This window comes from Styela clava, chromosome 12 (assembly GCF_964204865.1).
Source record: "Styela clava chromosome 12, kaStyClav1.hap1.2, whole genome shotgun sequence".
In the NCBI taxonomy this organism is placed as follows: domain Eukaryota; kingdom Metazoa; phylum Chordata; class Ascidiacea; order Stolidobranchia; family Styelidae; genus Styela; species Styela clava.
Window position 1 is genome coordinate 4,826,916 of NC_135261.1, and position 23,399 is coordinate 4,850,314.

A 23,399-nucleotide genomic window follows, 5' to 3' on the forward strand; every position below is an offset into this window, starting at 1 on the left:
ATGTCAGTCACCCTAGTTTGAAAATCCCGCCATGATTTTGCGGCAGCTTTAAACGCCACAAAATACTTAAAACTGCACTTGCGGATCCGACCCACCGAAGTGTTTCATCCAGCCTGAGTCTGACGAAACTACGAGTAACGTTTTTATGAATATAAATTTCCCTTGAAAATATTGGTTCACCACTAAATTTGGATAGTGTGTAATAGGTTCTTAAGTGTTTGCAATGTACCTCGAAACTTCATTTGTCTGACTAATAGGGCTGGGAATTTCAGGGAAAACACTTTAAACGTTGACCGGGTAAAATTAACCGGTTAACCGCCGCGTGAAGTTTCACGTAATAAATTTAAATTTTAGCTTGTTACGTCACAATTGTCACAAAGAAATTTCGCTTGATCTTATCCAGGTATCGCTCAAAATTATTCACGAATCAAATCGAGATAGTTTCATGATCGCCAATGAGCCGGTTTTTGCATCACAAATTACTATGTGTCGGTGGTTCCGTATATACATGTAGTGCAAGGATGTTGTAGCAAGATTGAGGATGAATATTCTATGAGTGTTAGTGCATGAGAAGTCAGACCTTGATAAGACGAAACTAAATATATTTGTGGTATTGTGCATCAAGAGTCTTAAATCCGAATGAGTTAAAAATTGCTCAATAAAACATTTTGTAAATTTTTCCAAATTTGGTATTCCGGATTTGAGTCTATATTGCCGGATGGATGTGATTAAAAACTTGTTTTGGAGTTCTTAGTGAATTTACATAGAAAATTGAGCTAGCAAAACATGAAGTAATATGAATGTCCGTTTGGGATATTGGGACCCTATACCCACTCTGTCCCTAACCTATTGTCCATAAAGCAGCCTAATAGCCCTCCACAGAGAAGCCCACACAAATAGCGATTAGAACCCATCATAAGCCTATTGTAGGTAATTCGCAGCCAAGTATCCCTTTACAAGTGAAGCCATACATATGTCGATTGGGATCATATATTCAACCCTATTTTGAACCTCACGTGCATATGTCAGCCCAATAGCCCTCCACAGAGAAGCCCATAAAAATGGCGATTCGGGTGATCCAAAATCCTGATCTACTGTCTATTTATGTATTAGCCCAGTCTAACCTCACAGAGGTGTCCATAGACAAATGACAATTCAAGCTTTATAATCATTCCTATACTAAACCGATACCCGATAATGATGCTTAGCTTTGAATTAACTGATTAATATTAATGTCACAAAGTAGATTTATACTGATTTAGCGCTATAATTAAATTGTGAGAGAAGTGTCACTTTGGAATTTCCGACCGCCACATTGCGAGAAACAAGCTTGGAAATAATCTGAATATATCTAATCAAAGACGCTGTCAAGTGTGTGTACCAGATCAGGGTTAGGTCATAACTTTAATCTAATTTTCCATATTTTGGTTCTATTACGAGTTCGGTGACTGTTTGTGTTAGCCAAGTGAATATACCCCCTGCCCATAGGTTTCTGTCCCATTACATAACTTGATGTATAATGGGCGAAAAAATGAGTTACCTCCATATTGGTACACACACTTCTGGAGCGCCGTTTTGTATCTGCAGTTGGAAAAATAAAATTTTTCTATCTGTTCTATTAAAGACGGTTGCGGTTGCCTTCGATGTCATTTTCATATCATTTCTGTTTTCATATCTTGTTTTTAAGAGATATATTTTAAAAATGTGAAATTTAATTTGTCTAATTTTTAAACTAGACTAACAAAGCCCCTAATCACGCATCAAAATACGCGTGCGGAACACATTCACACAACAAAGAGAAATATCCCGACTTTGGGAAATCACCAGTTTTGCGTCACGGTTGCGGAAATGCGTTTTTCATTTTGCGCGCATTTTTCAAATTGCAACACGAGCACCTCTCTATCGAACCCATCTGGTATTATATATTGTTCTGGTTCATTTCCACAACTTTATACGATACCTGTTGTTCAAGTCAATACATTATGCTATTTTCGAAATAAAATCCCATTTGTTATAAGGTATAATTTGACTATACTGAACAATAAAATCTATCAAAAAACAAAATATCATTCTTATGCAGTCGTGAATATTTATTGATGTTTATTGATTATATTTCAAAAAACTAGATTCGTTGAACTTCAGTTTCCTTTGCGTAGAGGATCTCTTGGAACTTTTGGTGATAATTAGTCCTCTTTATTCTGTTAAATAAAAAAAATTGAGATTTTTTGTACAAAGCACCCGCCACTGATGCAAAAAATGTGGTCGATTCAGAAGTATGTTTACCAATATGGAGGTAACTAATTTTGTTTGCTTGCTTTACATCAAGTTGTTTAAGGGCCTGAAACCTATGGGCAGGAGGTATATTTACTTAGCTAACATAGCCAGTCCCCGAACTTGTAATAGAAATAAAATAAGGAAAATCGAAATAAAATTATGACATAACGCAAATGTGAAATTTGCGGAAAACAGACCCGCCACGTTTGTAAGTACCAAATTAGTAATTATTCAGTTGGGATTAGGTTTGTGAATGATTTGAAAAACATGAATTTCTTTTGCTATGTGCATCCCTAAGTCTAACCATAAGTCTTATCTGGATAGATACCACTTTTTATGTGTTTTTTTTTGGTTGGACTTTGTCTCAAAATAGCCACAAATATTTACTAAATCAGAATGGCTGGAAAGATGTCGTAATTCAATGACAGTTAGGATGAATTTTTGACTGAGATATTCCGGATATGGTTTGATAATAAAACTTAAAATATCATGTAAAATTTGCCGAGACACGTCATTAGAATGATTGGACTGAGTTCTCACATGTTATCTTATTACGAATGAAGGATTTTTGAAGAAAGTTCTTGCTCACCTGTAAAGGAGGGTAGTCTAGATATGCCACGAACTCTCTTGTCATGACTACGTCGTCATTTATTTTGATTTCGCATATGATGAGATCATTTGAGTATTCACATTCAAATGAAGAGAGAATGTTGAAAGTATGCGAATCATCACTATCCAACCAGTCGTTGAGCACCGTAAATGAATACCTCCCACCATTTCTAAAATATTCATCAACGCCCTCTCTTGGCTGTAAATATATAGATAAATAACTCATGAATTGATTATAAAGTTAGAAATGACGCTATTATAACACGTTAAGCTGGATGCGATATAAAACATAATTTTTATTAATGAAAGAGAATTATCTCACCTTTTCAGGGAATAAGCGTACTTGGATTAAGTCGCCAGCTTTCACCCGTGGAAGCATTCCGAAGTTAAAAATCAATTTTGCTCCCACTTTCGAGAATTCTTCGTCTTTGTGGGAATATTTAAACGAAAACAAGAAATGAAACTCTCGTTTTCGTACGAAATATAACGACGCGTACATCTTGTTCTTCTCTTCGTTAGGGGAGTTTGATTCAGACATCAGTAATTTCTCTCAATATAGAGTCAAATTCAACTTAGCACTGTAAAAACACTGATGAAAAACTTATAAATAGAGCCTTTATTTACCTAAGAGATTAGAAATGAAACCAAAAGGTAAATTTGTTAATCCTTATATGTTTATTATCTAAGTTGTGTAAGCCGACTCTAAGGTCTTTAAATTAATATTCGGGATATACCAAACTATAACTAGCTGACAGTCTACATACAAATACATAAACAGAACTACAGTATCGGTGGGTTGTTCTTTTTACGGTTATATAAAGAAGCACGACTACATTGCGTTGTTTTATGAATTCGCCGAAGTGTATCTCGCACCCTTTGAAAGTCACTGGATCATTTTAAAGGTGAACAATAGAAGTCACTTAACAAAACATACTCGTTCGTTATAAACTATAATATTACGTTGAAATTGATTGGGTCATGATTGATCGCGGAATATATATATATGCTTATTTTATTCAAGTTATTCCATTTATTTATTATAAGACACATAATAGAGCAACTACATAGTTGCCTCTGCTATCCTTACCATGACGGGTATTTATAAATACTACTTAAGTACTATAAGTACTACTTTTTGTATTTTTACAGGATATGACTTTCCTATTTTTCCCGGGGACGAAAAGCCGATAAGGGGCTTAATCATTTGGCAAACCACGGCCTCTCGCCCGGTTACACGATCATGTCGGATATGGGTATAGTTCACTAGTTATGTGCATGGATGCATGAACCAACAGTTACGTGAACCACATCAGAGCGTCGAGGAGTCCAGGAGTCCTTCTGCACATAAGATTTACAAATTTGTCACTAGGGAAAGGAAAGCCGATAGGACGGCCTAATCATATGTCAAACCGCGGCCATAATTCAAATTTTAACATAAACACAGAATTTGTAATATTTAAACAAGTCTTTGTAAAACCGCGCTTCCTCATTTTTCTTTTTCACTTCATATTTTAGGAAACAATCCGCGAAATTTTTCTTTAACGGACCTCACAACAATTGCGTTCAACCTCCTCGACCACCATCGCAAGGCGTTCCTTTCCCAATCAAGCTGAAGATGATTTGCAAACATGAAATCGGGATTCTTCATCTGATGATCCGCTGAATAAAAGGAACTCAGGTATCCATTTACAATTGTTGGTGTTGAGTTTGTTGTTGGGACAAAGCAGGCGTTTTATTTAAATTTAAAACAGTTAGATGTTTTGCAGCTGAGAATGATAATGGTTTACCCAGAGGCCTATTGCTTTTTCATGAGTTACTAACAAAGAGATATATTTTCAGTTCAGTGGTTACTAACTCGTTATAAAAATCAAAGTAGTATTATTAGTAGTTTCTTACAGTTGAAAAGTTGAAACCATTACGATTATATGAGACATTCTAGCCGCTTGTTTATTTAATCATGAACTTTAGAGTATAATTCCTCACAACAAAGAATGCAATAAGACAACAATAACTCGAAACTGCATTGATACTAGTCTTAAAGTAATTCTTAGTCTTGTTTCTTGCCTGGTATTTGATGGGAAAACATCTCCGAGATCTCCACATTACAGAGGGTGTCTAACATAACTGCTTGTTTGTTACCGCTTTCGCCGCCACTCATAATGCGGAACAGTTACACTAACCATTCCAATTCGTATCTCAGTTTGTTTACAGGACAAGAAACGGCTGCTTCATTTTATTATTGCGACGTCTTTTTGACTTTCTTCACCTCTGAAGAATATCGATATTCAGTAAGCTTTTTTCACAACTCAAAAAGGCTCTTACTACACCTCTAAAATTCCACCCTAAAATTCCCCCCTGACTACACCTCTAAAAGCGGGTACGATTGGAATATAGAAACAGGTAGCAAGTTTACAGTGTCATATGCATTAACTTTGGTGTGGGGAATCGCAACCGATTAGTGGAATGGGAACCTTTGCGGTGTGAAGTCCAGAAATTATTTGACATATATTTATTACGCCTATTTATTAATATTCGCCTGTTATTAAACAAAGCATATCTTTCGCTGCCATTTCATTTAATTCTTCAGAAAAAAAAGTGAATAAAAGTCTTGTCTATGAAAAAGCCCATCTTTGCTCAAAAATCTGTGTTTGGTTTTTTATTCTCCTACAATTCGGTTTCCCAAATCTTAGATTCGATGAAAATAACCACGTGATAAAAAATTATTTTTGCAATGTGCTGTGTTTACACAGTATATCGTATTTATATATTTTTTAACTTGCAGAACGGGCTGAAATTTCCATCAAGACAAATAAGTTTGTCGAAGCTATTGCAGAATTCAAGCAATCAGGGAATAAAAATTTCAGAATAATTTTTTTACTGGCACAATGCATGCTTAGAATGGGATCAATACTGGAATCGTTATTGAAGAATTAGCACAGATTGTGAAATCCGATTCCCCAAATATTATTTTGTTAGATTCGGGCATATTTATGTTAAATAATGAGAAAATGCACTGCCTCTATGTCGATTGATGTGTATTGAATAGCAATGTGCATATATCGATTAAATGAAGCAATCAGATGAGCAATTAAATGAACAAGCGTCATGACTTCAACTTTGTGGCAACGCGTTCTGCATGGAGTCCCGGCGACGTCGTTGAGTGTGATATCAAATTCAATAAGAAGGCGATAAACGGAGGAATGCGTAATTTTGTTTACAATTTTACACGTTGAGATTGTTGAATCAGAATCCCTATAAACTAAGTATAAATTTGAATAAACGAGCAATATGTCTCATGACTCGAGAACATTTGTTTTTGTAGGGATTCATACTACGCCCTACTTACCCCTGATCACTAACCTCAAATTCATCAATACTGTATCCATAAGAAAAATGTTCCAACTTACCCAATATTTGTCACCATCAGGGGCAGCCCTGCAATTACAGCCGGCATGTCGTGGTTACCGCAGCGAAATTTTACCCGCCATTGTTTTTTAATTTGTTGGCGTGGTACCGGCATCTCGACATTGGTTTGTGGCAGCTAAAATGTCAGTCACCCTAGTTTGAAAATCCCGCCATGATTTTGCGGCAGCTTTAAACGCCACAAAATACTTAAAACTGCACTTGCGGATCCGACCCACCGAAGTGTTTCATCCAGCCTGAGTCTGACGAAACTACGAGTAACGTTTTTATGAATATAAATTTCCCTTGAAAATATTGGTTCACCACTAAATTTGGATAGTGTGTAATAGGTTCTTAAGTGTTTGCAATGTACCTCGAAACTTCATTTGTCTGACTAATAGGGCTGGGAATTTCAGGGAAAACACTTTAAACGTTGACCGGGTAAAATTAACCGGTTAACCGCCGCGTGAAGTTTCACGTAATAAATTTAAATTTTAGCTTGTTACGTCACAATTGACACAAAGAAATTTCGCTTGATCTTATCCAGGTATCGCTCAAAATTATTCACGAATCAAATCGAGATAGTTTCATGATCGCCAATGAGCCGGTTTTTGCATCACAAATTACTATGTGTCGGTGGTTCCGTATATACATGTAGTGCAAGGATGTTGTAGCAAGATTGAGGATGAATATTCTATGAGTGTTAGTGCATGAGAAGTCAGACCTTGATAAGACGAAACTAAATATATTTGTGGTATTGTGCATCAAGAGTCTTAAATCCGAATGAGTTAAAAATTGCTCAATAAAACATTTTGTAAATTTTTCCAAATTTGGTATTCCGGATTTGAGTCTATATTGCCGGATGGATGTGATTAAAAACTTGTTTTGGAGTTCTTAGTGAATTTACATAGAAAATTGAGCTAGCAAAACATGAAGTATTATGAATGTCCGTTTGGGATATTGGGACCCTATACCCACTCTGTCCCTAACCTATTGTCCATAAAGCAGCCTAATAGCCCTCCACAGAGAAGCCCACACAAATAGCGATTAGAACCCATCATAAGCCTATTGTAGGTAATTCGCAGCCAAGTATCCCTTTACAGGTGAAGCCATACATATGTCGATTGGGATCATATATTCAACCCTATTTTGAACCTCACGTGCATATGTCAGCCCAATAGCCCTCCACAGAGAAGCCCATAAAAATGGCGATTCGGGTGATCCAAAATCCTGATCTACTGTCTATTTATGTATTAGCCCAGTCTAACCTCACAGAGGTGTCCATAGACAAATGACAATTCAAGCTTTATAATCATTCCTATACTAAACCGATACCCGATAATGATGCTTAGCTTTGAATTAACTGATTAATATTAATGTCACAAAGTAGATTTATACTGATTTAGCGCTATAATTAAATTGTGAGAGAAGTGTCACTTTGGAATTTCCGACCGCCACATTGCGAGAAACAAGCTTGGAAATAATCTGAATTTATCTAATCAAAGACGCTGTCAAGTGTGTGTACCAGATCAGGGTTAGGTCATAACTTTAATCTAATTTTCCATATTTTGGTTCTATTACGAGTTCGGTGACTGTTTGTGTTAGCCAAGTGAATATACCCCCTGCCCATAGGTTTCTGTCCCATTACATAACTTGATGTATAATGGGCGAAAAAATGAGTTACCTCCATATTGGTACACACACTTCTGGAGCGCCGTTTTGTATCTGCAGTTGGAAAAATAAAATTTTTCTATCTGTTCTATTAAAGACGGTTGCGGTTGCCTTCGATGTCATTTTCATATCATTTCTGTTTTCATATCTTGTTTTTAAGAGATATATTTTAAAAATGTGAAATTTAATTTGTCTAATTTTTAAACTAGACTAACAAAGCCCCTAATCACGCATCAAAATACGCGTGCGGAACACATTCACACAACAAAGAGAAATATCCCGACTTTGGGAAATCACCAGTTTTGCGTCACGGTTGCGGAAATGCGTTTTTCATTTTGCGCGCATTTTTCAAATTGCAACACGAGCACCTCTCTATCGAACCCATCTGGTATTATATATTGTTCTGGTTCATTTCCACAACTTTATACGATACCTGTTGTTCAAGTCAATACATTATGCTATTTTCGAAATAAAATCCCATTTGTTATAAGGTATAATTTGACTATACTGAACAATAAAATCTATCAAAAAACAAAATATCATTCTTAAGGTGCGTTTACACTGGATGCGTCGCGGCGCGGCGCGGCTTCTGGTCGCGCGGGGCAGGTGTTTACATAGCGCGCGTCATTTCTTCACCACTCAAGGGCGCTAGAGGCGGTTGCTTAGGAACATTGACGCGGGAAATTCAGCTAGAATTTCGTCTGCTTCCCACTCCGCTACAAAATTTACAAATATGCCACTTTCGAAAAGGAAAAGATTGGCAATCGCCCTTTATTTGGCAAACAATACGGAGCAAAAGCAAAGGGAACATTGGGTTCATCCCATATTAAAAAGAAGGAAAGAGCTTGGTAAGTTCAAATCATCGCCCTATGAAATTGCGTGGTCTTTCCTCAAAATACTAATATAAGATTAATTAATCATAGGCTATCTTATACTGTTTTCTTCATCTACCTGTGTATTGAACAGACGGTAGAGCTTGAAGTTGAATAAACATTTATCTTTCATTTAATATTACTTTCTACGCAGGTGAGTACCATAGACTTGTCCAAGAAATGAGACTTGAAAGAACGGTTGCATTTCGTAACCAATACCGCCTGGACCCTGGTATGTTTGATGACCTGAGGAGTCTAGTGGCTCCTTACATAACTAAAACCACGACTAATTTCCGAGAACCTATATCTCCTGAAGAGAGGCTTGGAATAACATTAAGGTGAGCAATTACTGTATATTCAAACCATGTAGCAAAATGTATGTGGAAGAAAATATTCAAATTATAACACATCCACATAGAACTATTAAAAACAAAATAAACATAACATCAAATAAAAGTGCACATATATCATATTTCAGATTTTTAGCAACAGGGGATTCTTATACCACAATAGCAGATTCATATAGGACATCGAAATCAACAGTTTCAGGAATAGTTACAGAAACTTGTGAGGCAATTTGGACATCACTCAAAAAAGAATATTTAAGCCCGCCAACAGTTACAAAATGGAAGCAAATCGCTGAAGAGTATGAGAAAAAGTGGAATTTCCCACATTGCATAGGGAGCATAGATGGGAAACATATACAAATTCAAGCACCGGTGAATTCAGGGTCCCTTTATTACAATTACAAGCACACCTTCAGCATTGTGCTAATGGCCCTTGTCGACGCCAATTATAATTTTGTTTTTGTCGATGTGGGAGCTTACGGAAAGCAGAGTGATGGAAGTGTTTTCTCCCACTCTGCTCTCGGTAAGCTCATGAATGAAGGGGCCCTGAATTTGCCGGATGAAACAACGCTTACTAACAGCTCAAAAAAGGCTCCCTATGTGATAGTGGGGGATGAAGCCTTCCCACTACAGAAGCACCTGATGAGACCATACCCGGGGCGAAATTTGCCAATTGATGAAAAAGTTTTCAACTACAGGCTATCCAGGGCAAGGCGAGTAGTAGAAAATGCATTTGGTATAATGAGTGCGAAGTGGAGAGTTTTAGGAGGCCCATGGGTGTGTCGCCACAAAACGCAGAGTTGGTTGTGAAGGCAGCATGTTGTTTGCATAATTATGTAAGACGCCATACACTGATAGATGCAGGTGAAGTGGATAGGGAAGACCTGGAGGGAAACATAACAAGAGGAAGTTGGCGGGTACAACAGTTTTTTGCCCCTGCAAAGGCAAGGTCGCAGAAATAGTGTAGGGGCGGCGGCTGTTCGCGACAGCTTTAAAAATTATTTCATGGTTGATGGAGCTTGCCCCTGGCAATTTCAAAGAGTCAGAAGGACATGAAAAGTTCCTTTTATCTAGCTTAGTGGTTACCATCGAAAAAACATATTACTGAATGAGAGATTTTACATTTGACACGCTACACTAAAATATTTCAAGCTGTAATCAATTTGGAAAATAATCCAAATTTTTCATCAAAGAATATTTGAAAATAAACGTAATTGAAAAAAGAATTTGTGCTTGATAAAAGAAAATAAACAGCAGCAGAAAGATGAAAATCATGCAAATACTCCATGAAGCTGTAATGAGAAATAGCCAGAATGAAAAAGCATACTGCCTGAACAAATAATAAAATGGTTGAGGTAAACTAACAATAAAAAACATTAAAATTTTTTAGAAAATTGAGTTCTTGTTTAGAGAAGGTTGCTCAAGTTTGTACGGAGTCAATTAAATTTAGTAATGTACTGTAATTAAGATAAAAAAACGTTTGAATTTATTTTCTAATTTTTAAGTGGGAAATTGAATTTGAATCATTTCTCAAATTCAGCCTCATGGAGTAATTGCATGATTTTCATCTTTGTTGATGAAGCACGCTCAGGAGACAGTCTTTTCAGCTGTGGTAGAAGTGAAAGAAGGAAGAATTTGTCTGGATCATCTACAAATAAATATATATAGTATCAATATTCTATACCATTACGTGTTTATTGGACACGTAGTGGACATAGTGAACGTTTTGTTGTTCTTAGACTTAGTCTTGTTCTTCTTTGACACGTTCAGAAGAAATCGCTTTTCTCTTTGGTAACTGAACCAATTGTTTTGAAATTTTCATTGGTTAAAGATAAAATTTTTCCCCAGAAGGCTATTATTTTTTTTTGCCAAATATTTGAGCATACCGTATATACTCGCCTATAGGTCGCACCACCGTATAGGTCGCACTATTAGTTTTGTGTTAAAAAAGTTTGATTTTGATTTGACTCGCACATAAGTCAAACTGAAAATCTACGGATTTAAAAAGCCCTTTTCCTAGATTTTTGCATAGGTATCTTCCTATTTTGTTTTTTTTGTAGGGCAAAATATAATCAAAATATGTTAATGACGCTCATAATTTTATATGGTTAGAACCAGGTCAACTGTAATAGATGCGTGCGGCGTGTTACGATTTGTAGAAATGGCCTATATCCAAATTTTTGTAAAATTGTCTGTATGTCGAGCGGATAGGTCACACCTATATTTTTTTTTAAAAATAGGTAAAAAGTTGCGACCTATAGGCGAGTATATACGGTAGCTGTCTTGTCTATATGAGCATGCTATGCATACGCTCCCTTTAATTCTACAACATAATAAACTAATCTCGATCACACCATATCATGTGTGACCGTAGATAAAACATGAAACAAAAACGATGTTCGAAAAGGTTAAAAAAATTACCATCCTTCTCCTCCTCAAGAATTTTCAAAATCCGCATGTTCACTTCTTCCTTCCTTTTTTTTGGTGTCGGTGCGACAGAAGATGACCCAGACACTTCTTCCCCTTCTACCACAGCTGATAGAGTGACAAGTTCTAAATTTGAGGACGTTCTGAAATATGAAATAGAAAAGGTCCTGAAATAACTTCAAATTAATAAAGAATTTAACTTGTACCAAATTGAACAGATCATTTCAAAACATGTGATAGATATATCATTGAAATAGGCACACACTTTTCATCATAGTAACATATCACAGCAGCTCAATATTTACTCTTGTGCCGATTTTATGCAAAATAACTTACTTTCGATGCTGCACGAAGGAATCTAAAAAAGTCATGTGTTCAAATAGATGCCATTTATTCGTTGAAACGCCTGGGGGTGCCCCTGACTCCATGGTACTTTCATTTTTATTTTTCATCTTGACTTCTCTTGCCTGCTGTCCTAAATAGCTATATCAGATTGTGGTGTTAGTTGAGCAAAGCAAGCTTTTATTTTCAATTTGGTGTACTTGAAAATATTTTAGACAACGTGATTTTGCCATCAAGATAAATCCAGCAATGCTGCTATCTCCGCCCAATTGTTGGATTTGATATTAACATCACGATAATGAGGACTCATGTCATACAGACATGGTCTAGATTTCACCTCATTTATTAAAAGCTCTTCAAACGACATGACTGTGAAACAAAGTTTGTAATGAATTCAAAATACAATTGTTGTTAGAATTCATACGGGTATAGGTATAGCAAATAGTAAAGACTACAATCCTTCACTAGTACTTGCAATCAATTTTATTCTGACCTAGATAACGGTACCTAATTTGGATATTTAACTTATAAATTACGATAAACGGTACCTAATTTGATATTGCAGTTATAAAATGCGGTACCTTCTGATCTAAGCAGAATGTAAAACCACTTCCCACGGGAAGCAGCCGACACCGCCGCAAAAAAGCACGTGGAATTCGAAGGTCAGTCGCGCCGAAAAACGCTCAGCGAGAGAATCAGCAGCGGCACCGCGCGTCGTCGTTAGGTGCCGCGCTTTCAGTGTGAACGGCGTCACTTGAAACAATGGAGAGCGATCTCGAGCGCACTTCGCAACGCGTCGCGACGCATCCTGTGTAAACGCACCTTTATGCAGTCGTGAATATTTATTGATGTTTATTGATTATATTTCAAAAAACTAGATTCGTTGAACTTCAGTTTCCTTTGCGTAGAGGATCTCTTGGAACTTTTGGTGATAATTAGTCCTCTTTATTCTGTTAAATAAAAAAAATTGAGATTTTTTGTACAAAGCACCCGCCACTGATGCAAAAAATGTGGTCGATTCAGAAGTATGTTTACCAATATGGAGGTAACTAATTTTGTTTGCTTGCTTTACATCAAGTTGTTTAAGGGCCTGAAACCTATGGGCAGGAGGTATATTTACTTAGCTAACATAGCCAGTCCCCGAACTTGTAATAGAAATAAAATAAGGAAAATCGAAATAAAATTATGACATAACGCAAATGTGAAATTTACGGAAAACAGACCCGCCACGTTTGTAAGTCCCAAATTAGTAATTATTCAGTTGGGATTAGGTTTGTGAATGATTTGAAAAACATGAATTTCTTTTGCTATGTGCATCCCTAAGTCTAACCATAAGTCTTATCTGGATAGATACCACTTTTTATGTGTTTTTTTTTTGGTTGGACTTTGTCTCAAATTAGCCACAAATATTTACTAAATCAGAATGGCTGGAAAGATGTCGTAATTCAATGACAGTTAGGATGAATTTTTGACTGAGATATTCCGGATATGGTTTGATAATAAAACTTAAAATATCATGTAAAATTTGCCGAGACACGTCATTAGAATGATTGGACTGAGTTCTCACATGTTATCTTATTACGAATGAAGGATTTTTGAAGAAAGTTCTTGCTCACCTGTAAAGGAGGGTAGTCTAGATATGCCACGAACTCTCTTGTCATGACTACGTCGTCATTTATTTTGATTTCGCATATGATGAGATCATTTGAGTATTCACATTCAAATGAAGAGATAATGTTGAAAGTATGCGAATCATCACTATCCAACCAGTCGTTGAGCACCGTAAATGAATACCTCCCACCATTTCTAAAATACTCATCAACGCCCTCTCTTGGCTGTAAATATATAGATAAATAACTCATGAATTGATTATAAAGTTAGAAATGACGCTATTATAACACGTTAAGCTGGATGCGATATAAAACATAGTTTTTATTAATGAAAGAGAATTATCTCACCTTTTCAGGGAATAAGCGTCATTGGATTAAGTCGCCAGCTTTCACCCGTGGAAGCATTCCGAAGTTAAAAATCAATTTTGCTCCCACTTTCGAGAATTCTTCGTCTTTGTGGGAATATTTAAACGAAAACAAGAAATGAAACTCTCGTTTTCGTACGAAATATAACGACGCGTACATCTTGTTCTTCTTTTCGTTAGGGGAGTTTGATTCAGACATCAGTAATTTCTCTCAATATAGAGTCAAATTCAACTTAGCACTGTAAAAACACTGATGAAAAACTTATAAATAGAGCCTTTATTTACCTAAGAGATTAGAAATGAAACCAAAAGGTAAATTCGTTAATCCTTATATGTTTATTATCTAAGTTGTGTAAGCCGACTCTAAGGTCTTTAAATTAATATTCGGGATATACCAAACTATAACTAGCTGACAGTCTACATACAAATACATAAACAGAACTACAGTATCGGTGGGTTGTTCTTTTTACGGTTATATAAAGAAGCACGACTACATTGCGTTGTTTTATGAATTCGCCGAAGTGTATCTCGCACCCTTTGAAAGTCACTGGATCATTTTAAAGGTGAACAATAGAAGTCACTTAACAAAACATACTCGTTCGTTATAAACTATAATATTACGTTGAAATTGATTGGGTCATGATTGATCGCGGAATATATATATATGCTTATTTTATTCAAGTTATTCCATTTATTTATTATAAGACACATAATAGAGCAACTACATAGTTGCCTCTGCTATCCTTACCATGACGGGTATTTATAAATACTACTTAAGTACTATAAGTACTACTTTTTGTATTTTTACAGGATATGACTTTCCTATTTTTCCCGGGGACGAAAAGCCGATAAGGGGCTTAATCATTTGGCAAACCACGGCCTCTCGCCCGGTTACACGATCATGTCGGATATGGGTATAGTTCACTAGTTATGTGCATGGATGCATGAACCAACAGTTACGTGAACCACATCAGAGCGTCGAGGAGTCCAGGAGTCCTTCTGCACATAAGATTTACAAATTTGTCACTAGGGAAAGGAAAGCCGATAGGACGGCCTAATCATATGTCAAACCGCGGCCATAATTCAAATTTTAACATAAACACAGAATTTGTAATATTTAAACAAGTCTTTGTAAAACCGCGCTTCCTCATTTTTCTTTTTCACTTCATATTTTAGGAAACAATCCGCGAAATTTTTCTTTAACGGACCTCACAACAATTGCGTTCAACCTCCTCGACCACCATCGCAAGGCGTTCCTTTCCCAATCAAGCTGAAGATGATTTGCAAACATGAAATCGGGATTCTTCATCTGATGATCCGCTGAATAAAAGGAACTCAGGTATCCATTTACAATTGTTGGTGTTGAGTTTGTTGTTGGGACAAAGCAGGCGTTTTATTTAAATTTAAAACAGTTAGATGTTTTGCAGCTGAGAATGATAATGGTTTACCCAGAGGCCTATTGCTTTTTCATGAGTTACTAACAAAGAGATATATTTTCAGTTCAGTGGTTACTAACTCGTTATAAAAATCAAAGTAGTATTATTAGTAGTTTCTTACAGTTGAAAAGTTGAAACCATTACGATTATATGAGACATTCTAGCCGCTTGTTTATTTAATCATGAACTTTAGAGTATAATTCCTCACAACAAAGAATGCAATAAGACAACAATAACTCGAAACTGCATTGATACTAGTCTTAAAGTAATTCTTAGTCTTGTTTCTTGCCTGGTATTTGATGGGAAAACATCTCCGAGATCTCCACATTACAGAGGGTGTCTAACATAACTGCTTGTTTGTTACCGCTTTCGCCGCCACTCATAATGCGGAACAGTTACACTAACCATTCCAATTCGTATCTCAGTTTGTTTACAGGACAAGAAACGGCTGCTTCATTTTATTATTGCGACGTCTTTTTGACTTTCTTCACCTCTGAAGAATATCGATATTCAGTAAGCTTTTTTCACAACTCAAAAAGGCTCTTACTACACCTCTAAAATTCCACCCTAAAATTCCCCCCTGACTACACCTCTAAAAGCGGGTACGATTGGAATATAGAAACAGGTAGCAAGTTTACAGTGTCATATGCATTAACTTTGGTGTGGGGAATCGCAACCGATTAGTGGAATGGGAACCTTTGCGGTGTGAAGTCCAGAAATTATTTGACATATATTTATTACGCCTATTTATTAATATTCGCCTGTTATTAAACAAAGCATATCTTTCGCTGCCATTTCATTTAATTCTTCAGAAAAAAAAAGTGAATGAAAGTCTTGTCTATGAAAAAGCCCATCTTTGCTCAAAAATCTGTGTTTGGTTTTTTATTCTCCTACAATTCGGTTTCCCAAATCTTAGATTCGATGAAAATAACCACGTGATAAAAAATTATTTTTGCAATGTGCTGTGTTTACACAGTATATCGTATTTATATATTTTTTAACTTGCAGAACGGGCTGAAATTTCCATCAAGACAAATAAGTTTGTCGAAGCTATTGCAGAATTCAAGCAATCAGGGAATAAAAATTTCAGAATAATTTTTTTACTGGCACAATGCATGCTTAGAATGGGATCAATACTGGAATCGTTATTGAAGAATTAGCACAGATTGTGAAATCCGATTCCCCAAATATTATTTTGTTAGATTCGGGCATATTTATGTTAAATAATGAGAAAATGCACTGCCTCTATGTCGATTGATGTGTATTGAATAGCAATGTGCATATATCGATTAAATGAAGCAATCAGATGAGCAATTAAATGAACAAGCGTCATGACTTCAACTTTGTGGCAACGCGTTCTGCATGGAGTCCCGGCGACGTCGTTGAGTGTGATATCAAATTCAATAAGAAGGCGATAAACGGAGGAATGCGTAATTTTGTTTACAATTTTACACGTTGAGATTGTTGAATCAGAATCCCTATAAACTAAGTATAAATTTGAATAAACGAGCAATATGTCTCATGACTCGAGAACATTTGTTTTTGTAGGGATTCATACTACGCCCTACTTACCCCTGATCACTAACCTCAAATTCATCAATACTGTATCCATAAGAAAAATGTTCCAACTTACCCAATATTTGTCACCATCAGGGGCAGCCCTGCAATTACAGCCGGCATGTCGTGGTTACCGCAGCGAAATTTTACCCGCCATTGTTTTTTGATTTGTTGGCGTGGTACCGGCATCTCGACATTGGTTTGTGGCAGCTAAAATGTCAGTCACCCTAGTTTGAAAATCCCGCCATGATTTTGCGGCAGCTTTAAACGCCACAAAATACTTAAAACTGCACTTGCGGATCCGACCCACCGAAGTGTTTCATCCAGCCTGAGTCTGACGAAACTACGAGTAACGTTTTTATGAATATAAATTTCCCTTGAAAATATTGGTTCACCACTAAATTTGGATAGTGTGTAATAGGTTCTTAAGTGTTTGCAATGTACCTCGAAACTTCATTTGTCTGACTAATAGGGCTGGGAATTTCAGGGAAAACACTTTAAACGTTGACCGGGTAAAATTAACCGGTTAACCGCCGCGTGAAGTTTCACGTAATAAATTTAAATTTTAGCTTGTTACGTCACAATTGACACAAAGAAATTTCGCTTGATCTTATCCAGGTATCGCTCAAAATTATTCACGAATCAAATCGAGATAGTTTCATGATCGCCAATGAGCCGGTTTTTGCATCACAAATTACTATGTGTCGGTGGTTCCGTATATACATGTAGTGCAAGGATGTTGTAGCAAGATTGAGGATTAATATTCTATGAGTGTTAGTGCATGAGAAGTCAGACCTTGATAAGACGAAACTAAATATATTTGTGGTATTGTGCATCAAGAGTCTTAAATCCGAATGAGTTAAAAATTGCTCAATAAAACATTTTGTAAATTTTTCCAAATTTGGTATTCCGGATTTGAGTCTATATTGCCGGATGGATGTGATTAAAAACTTGTTTTGAAGTTCTTAGTGAATTTACATAGAAAATTGAGCTAGCAAAACATGAAGTATTATGAATGTCCGTTTGGGATATTGGGACCCTATACCCACTCTGTCCCTAACCTATTGTCCATAAAGCAGCCTAATAGCCCTCCACAGAGAAGCCCACACAAATAGCGATTAGAACCCATCATAAGCCTATTGTAGGTAATTCGCAGCCAAGTATCCCTTTACAGGTGAAGCCATACATATGTCGATTGGGATCATATATTCAACCCTATTTTGAACCTCACGTGCATATGTCAGCCCAATAGCCCTCCACAGAGAAGCCCATAAAAATGGCGATTCGGGTGATCCAAAATCCTGATCTACTGTCTATTTATGTATTAGCCCAGTCTAACCTCACAGAGGTGTCCATAGACAAATGACAATTCAAGCTTTATAATCATTCCTATACTAAACCGATACCCGATAATGATGCTTAGCTTTGAATTAACTGATTAATATTAATGTCACAAAGTAGATTTATACTGATCTAGCGCTATAATTAAATTGTGAGAGAAGTGTCACTTTGGAATTTCCGACCGCCACATTGCGAGAAACAAGCTTGGAAATAATCTGAATTTATCTAATCAAAGACGCTGTCAAGTGTGTGTACCAGATCAGGGTTAGGTCATAACTTTAATCTAATTTTCCATATTTTGGTTCTATTACGAGTTCGGTGACTGTTTGTGTTAGCCAAGTGAATATACCCCCTGCCCATAGGTTTCTGTCCCATTACATAACTTGATGTATAATGGGCGAAAAAATGAGTTACCTCCATATTGGTACACACACTTCTGGAGCGCCGTTTTGTATCTGCAGTTGGAAAAATAAAATTTTTCTATCTGTTCTATTAAAGACGGTTGCGGTTGCCTTCGATGTCATTTTCATATCATTTCTGTTTTCATATCTTGTTTTTAAGAGATATATTTTCAAAATGTGAAATTTAATTTGTCTAATTTTTAAACTAGACTAACAAAGCCCCTAATCACGCATCAAAATACGCGTGCGGAACACATTCACACAATAAAGAGAAATATCCCGACTTTGGGAAATCACCAGTTTTGCGTCACGGTTGCGGAAACGCGTTTTTCATTTTGCGCGCATTTTTCAAATTGCAACACGAGCACCTCTCTAGCGAACCCATCTGGTATTATATCTTGTTCTGGTTCATTTCCACAACTTCATACAATATCTGTTGTTCAAGTCAATACATTATGCTATTTTCGAAATAAAATCCCATTTGTTATAAGGTATAATTTGACTATACTGAACAATAAAATCTATCAAAAAACAAAATATCATTCTTATGCAGTCGTGAATATTTATTGATGTTTATTGATTATATTTCAAAAAACTAGATTCGTTGAACTTCAGTTTCCTTTGCGTAGAGGATCTCTTGGAACTTTTGGTGATAATTAGTCCTCTTTATTCTGTTAAATAAAAAAAATTGAGATTTTTTGTACAAAGCACCCGCCACTGATTCAAAAAATGTGGTCGATTCAGAAGTATGTTTACCAATATGGAGGTAACTAATTTTGTTTGCTTGCTTTACATCAAGTTGTTTAAGGGCCTGAAACCTATGGGCAGGAGGCCTATTTACTTAGCTAACATAGCCAGTCCCCGAACTTGTAATAGAAATAAAATAAGGAAAATCGAAATAAAATTATGACATAACGCAAATGTGAAATTTGCGGAAAACAGACCCGCCACGTTTGTAAGTACCAAATTAGTAATTATTCAGTTGGGATTAGGTTTGTGAATGATTTGAAAAACATGAATTTCTTTTGCTATGTGCATTCCTAAGTCTAACCATAAGTCTTATCTGGATAGATACCACTTTTTATGTGTTTTTTTTTTGGTTGGACTTTGTCTCAAATTAGCCACAAATATTTACTAAATCAGAATGGCTGGAAAGATGTCGTAATTCAATGACAGTTAGGATGAATTTTTGACTGAGATATTCAGGATATGGTTTGATAATAAAACTTAAAATATCATGTAAAATTTGCCGAGACACGTCATTAGAATGATTGGACTGAGTTCTCACATGTTATCTTATTACGAATGAAGGATTTTTTAAGAAAGTTCTTGCTCACCTGTAAAGGAGGGTAGTCTAGATATGCCACGAACTCTCCTGTCATGACTACGTCGTCATTTATTTTGATTTCGCATATGATGAGATCATTTGAGTAATTACATTCAAATGAAGAGAGGATGTTGAAAGTATGCGAATCACCACTATCCAACCAGTCGTTGAGCACCGTAAATGAATACCTCCCACCATTTCTAAAATACTCATTAACGCCCTCTCTTGGCTGTAAATATATAGATAAATAACTCATGAATTGATTATAAAGTTAGAAATGACGCTATTATAACACGTTAAGCTGGATGCGATATAAAACATAGTTTTTATTAAAGAAAGAGAATTATCTCACCTTTTCAGGGAATAAGCGTACTTGGATTAAGTCGCCAGCTTTCACCCGTGGAAGCATTCCGAAGTTAAAAATCAATTTTGCTCCCACTTTCGAGAATTCTTCGTCTTTGTGGGAATATTTAAACGAAAACAAGAAATGAAACTCTCGTTTTCGTACGAAATATAACGACGCGTACATCTTGTTCTTCTCTTCGTTAGTTGAGTTTGATTCAGACATCAGTAATTTCTCTCAATATAGAGTCAAATTCAACTTAGCACTGTAAAAACACTGATGAAAAACTTATAAATAGAGCCTTTATTTACTTAAAAAATTAGAAATGAAACCAAAAGGCAAATTTGTTAATCCTTATATGTTTATTATCTAAGTTGTTTAAGCCGACTCTAAGGTCTTTAAATTAATATTCGGGATATACCAAACTATAACTAGCTGACAGTCTACATACAAATACATAAACAGAACTACAGTATCGGTGGGTTGTTCTTTTTACGGTTATATAAAGAAGCACGACTACATTGCGTTGTTTTATGAATTCGCCGAAGTGTATCTCGCACCCTTTGAAAGTCACTGGATCATTTTAAAGGTGAACAATAGAAGTCACCTAACAAAACATACTCGTTCGTTATAAACTATAATATTACGTTGAAATTGATTGGGTCATGATTGATCGCGGAATATATATATATGCTTATTTTATTCAAGTTATTCCATTTATTTATTATAAGACACATAATAGAGCAACTACATAGTTGCCTCTGCTATCCTTACCATGACGGGTATTTATAAATACTACTTAAGTACTATAAGTACTACTTTTTGTATTTTTACAGGATACATGACTTTCCTATTTTTCCCGGGGACGAAAAGCCGATAAGGGGCTTAATCATTTGGCAAACCACGGCCTCTCGCCCGGTTACACGATCATGTCGGATATGGGTATAGTTCACCAGTTATGTGCATGGATGCATGAACCAACAGTTACGTGAACCACATCAGAGCGTCGAGGAGTCCAGGAGTCCTTCTGCACATAAGATTTACAAATTTGTCACTAGGGAAAGGAAAGCCGATAGGACGGCCTAATCATATGTCAAACCGCGGCCATAATTCAAATTTTAACATAAACACAGAATTTTGTAATATTTAAACAAGTCTTTGTAAAACCGCGCTTCCTCATTTTTCTTTTTCACTTCATATTTTAGGAAACAATCCGCGAAATTTTTCTTTAACGGACCTCACAACAATTGCGTTCAACCTCCTCGACCACCATCGCAAGGCGTTCCTTTCCCAATCAAGCCGAAGATGATTTGCAAACATGAAATCGGGATTCTTCATCTGATGATCCGCTGAATAAAAGGAACTCAGGTATCCATTTACAATTGTTGGTGTTGAGTTTGTTGTAGTGACAAAGCAGGCGTTTTATTTAAATTTCAAACAGTTAGATGTTTTGCAGCTGAGAATGATAATGGTTTACCCAGAGGCCTATTGCTTCTTCATGAGTTACTAACAAAGAGATATATTTTCAGTTCAGTGGTTACTAACTCGTTATAAAAATCAAAGTAGTATTATTAGTAGTTTCTTACAGTTGAAAAGTTGAAACCATTACGATTATATGAGACATTCTAGCCGCGTGTTTATTTAATCATGAACTTTAGAGTATAATTCCTCACAACAAAGAATGCAATAAGACAACAATAACTCGAAACTGCATTGATACTAGTCTTAAAGTAATTCTTAGTCTTGTTTCTTGCCTGGTATTTGATGGGAAAACATCTCCGAGTTCTCCACATTACAGAGGGTGTCTAACATAACTGCTTGTTTGTTACCGCTTCCGCCGCCACTCATAATGCGGAACAGTTACACTAACCATTCCAATTCGTATCTCAGTTTGTTTACAGGACAAGAAACGGCTGCTTCATTTTAGTATTGCGACGTTTTTTTGACTTTCTTCACCTCTGAAGAATATCGATATTCAGTAAGCTTTTTTCACAACTCAAAAAGGCTCTGACTACACCTCTAAAATTCCCCCCTAAAATTCCCCCCTGACTACACCTCTAAAAGCGGGTACGATTGGAATATAGAAACAGGTAGCAAGTTTACAGTGTCATATGCATTAACTTTGGTGTGGGGAATCGCAACCGATTAGTGGAATGGGAACCTTTGCGGTGTGAAGTCCAGAAATTATTTGACATATATTTATTAGGCCTATTTATTAATATTCGCCTGTTATTAAACAAAGCATATCTTTCGCTGCCATTTCATTTAATTCTTCAGAAAAAAAAAGTGAATAAAAGTCTTGTCTATGAAAAAGCCCATCTTTGCTCAAAAATCTGTGTTTGGTTTTTTATTCTCCTACAATTCGGTTTCCCAAATCTTAGATTCGATGAAAATAACCACGTGATAAAAAATTATTTTTGCAATGTGCTGTGTTTACACAGTATATCGTATTTAGATATTTTTTAACTTGCAGAACGGGCTGAAATTTCCATCAAGACAAATAAGTTTGTCGAAGCTATTGCAGAATTCAAGCAATCAGGGAATAAAAATTTCAGAATAATTTTTTTACTGGCACAATGCATGCTTAGAATGGGATCAATACTGGAATCGTTATTGAAGAATTAGCACAGATTGTGAAATCCGATTCCCCAAATATTATTTTGTTAGATTCGGGCATATTTATGTTAAATAATAAGAAAATGCACAAAATACTTAAAACTGCACTTGCGGATCCGACCCACCGAAGTGTTTCATCCAGCCTGAGTCTGACGAAACTACGAGTAACGTTTTTATGAATATAAATTTCCCTTGAAAATATTGGTTCGCCATTAAATTTGGATAGTGTTCAATAGGTTCTAAAGTGTTTGCAATGTACCTTGAAACTTCATTTTTCTGACTAATAGGGCTGGGAATTTCAGGGAAAACACTTTAACCGTTGACCGGGTAAAATTAACCGGTTACCCGCCGCGTGAAGTTTCACGTAATAAATTTAAATTTTAGCTTGTTACGTCACAATTGTCACAAAGAAATTTCGCTTGATCTTATCCAGGTATCGCTCAAAATTATTTACGAATC

The 23,399-nt window shown here is 36.1% G+C and overlaps 2 protein-coding genes across 2 annotated transcripts; both read right to left on the bottom strand.

The window, feature by feature from the left end:
- Nucleotides 1-2,183: 2,183 nt before the first annotated feature.
- On the bottom strand, nucleotides 2,184-3,503 carry LOC144430435 (uncharacterized). The gene is made up of 3 exons (XM_078118371.1): nucleotides 3,206-3,503; nucleotides 2,864-3,082; nucleotides 2,184-2,198 (listed from the first exon to the last, which is right to left on the bottom strand). The coding sequence occupies exons 1-3, from the start codon at nucleotides 3,419-3,421 to the stop codon at nucleotides 2,184-2,186; spliced, it is 450 nt and encodes a 149-aa protein (XP_077974497.1). The 5' UTR covers nucleotides 3,422-3,503.
- A 6,978-nt stretch (nucleotides 3,504-10,481) lies between these two features.
- LOC144430565 (uncharacterized) lies at nucleotides 10,482-12,710 on the bottom strand. The gene is made up of 3 exons (XM_078118586.1): nucleotides 11,939-12,710; nucleotides 11,597-11,745; nucleotides 10,482-10,823 (listed from the first exon to the last, which is right to left on the bottom strand). The coding sequence occupies exons 1-3, from the start codon at nucleotides 12,052-12,054 to the stop codon at nucleotides 10,699-10,701; spliced, it is 390 nt and encodes a 129-aa protein (XP_077974712.1). The 5' UTR covers nucleotides 12,055-12,710; the 3' UTR covers nucleotides 10,482-10,698.
- Between the last annotated feature and the right edge of the window lie 10,689 nt (nucleotides 12,711-23,399).

Excerpts from the sequence above, each read along its gene's own strand:
- LOC144430565 (XM_078118586.1), bottom strand. The coding sequence starts at position 12,054 with ATGAAAAATAAAAATGAAAGTACCATGGAGTCAGGGGCACCCCCAGGC. Across the intron at positions 11,746-11,938 it reads TCCTTCGTGCAGCATCGAAA|AACGTCCTCAAATTTAGAAC; the intron begins GTAAGTTATTTT and ends TTCATATTTCAG. Across the intron at positions 10,824-11,596 it reads TCTTGAGGAGGAGAAGGATG|ATGATCCAGACAAATTCTTC; the intron begins GTAATTTTTTTA and ends ATTTATTTGTAG.
- LOC144430435 (XM_078118371.1), bottom strand. The coding sequence starts at position 3,421 with ATGTCTGAATCAAACTCCCCTAACGAAGAGAAGAACAAGATGTACGCG. Across the intron at positions 3,083-3,205 it reads TACGCTTATTCCCTGAAAAG|CCAAGAGAGGGCGTTGATGA; the intron begins GTGAGATAATTC and ends ATATATTTACAG.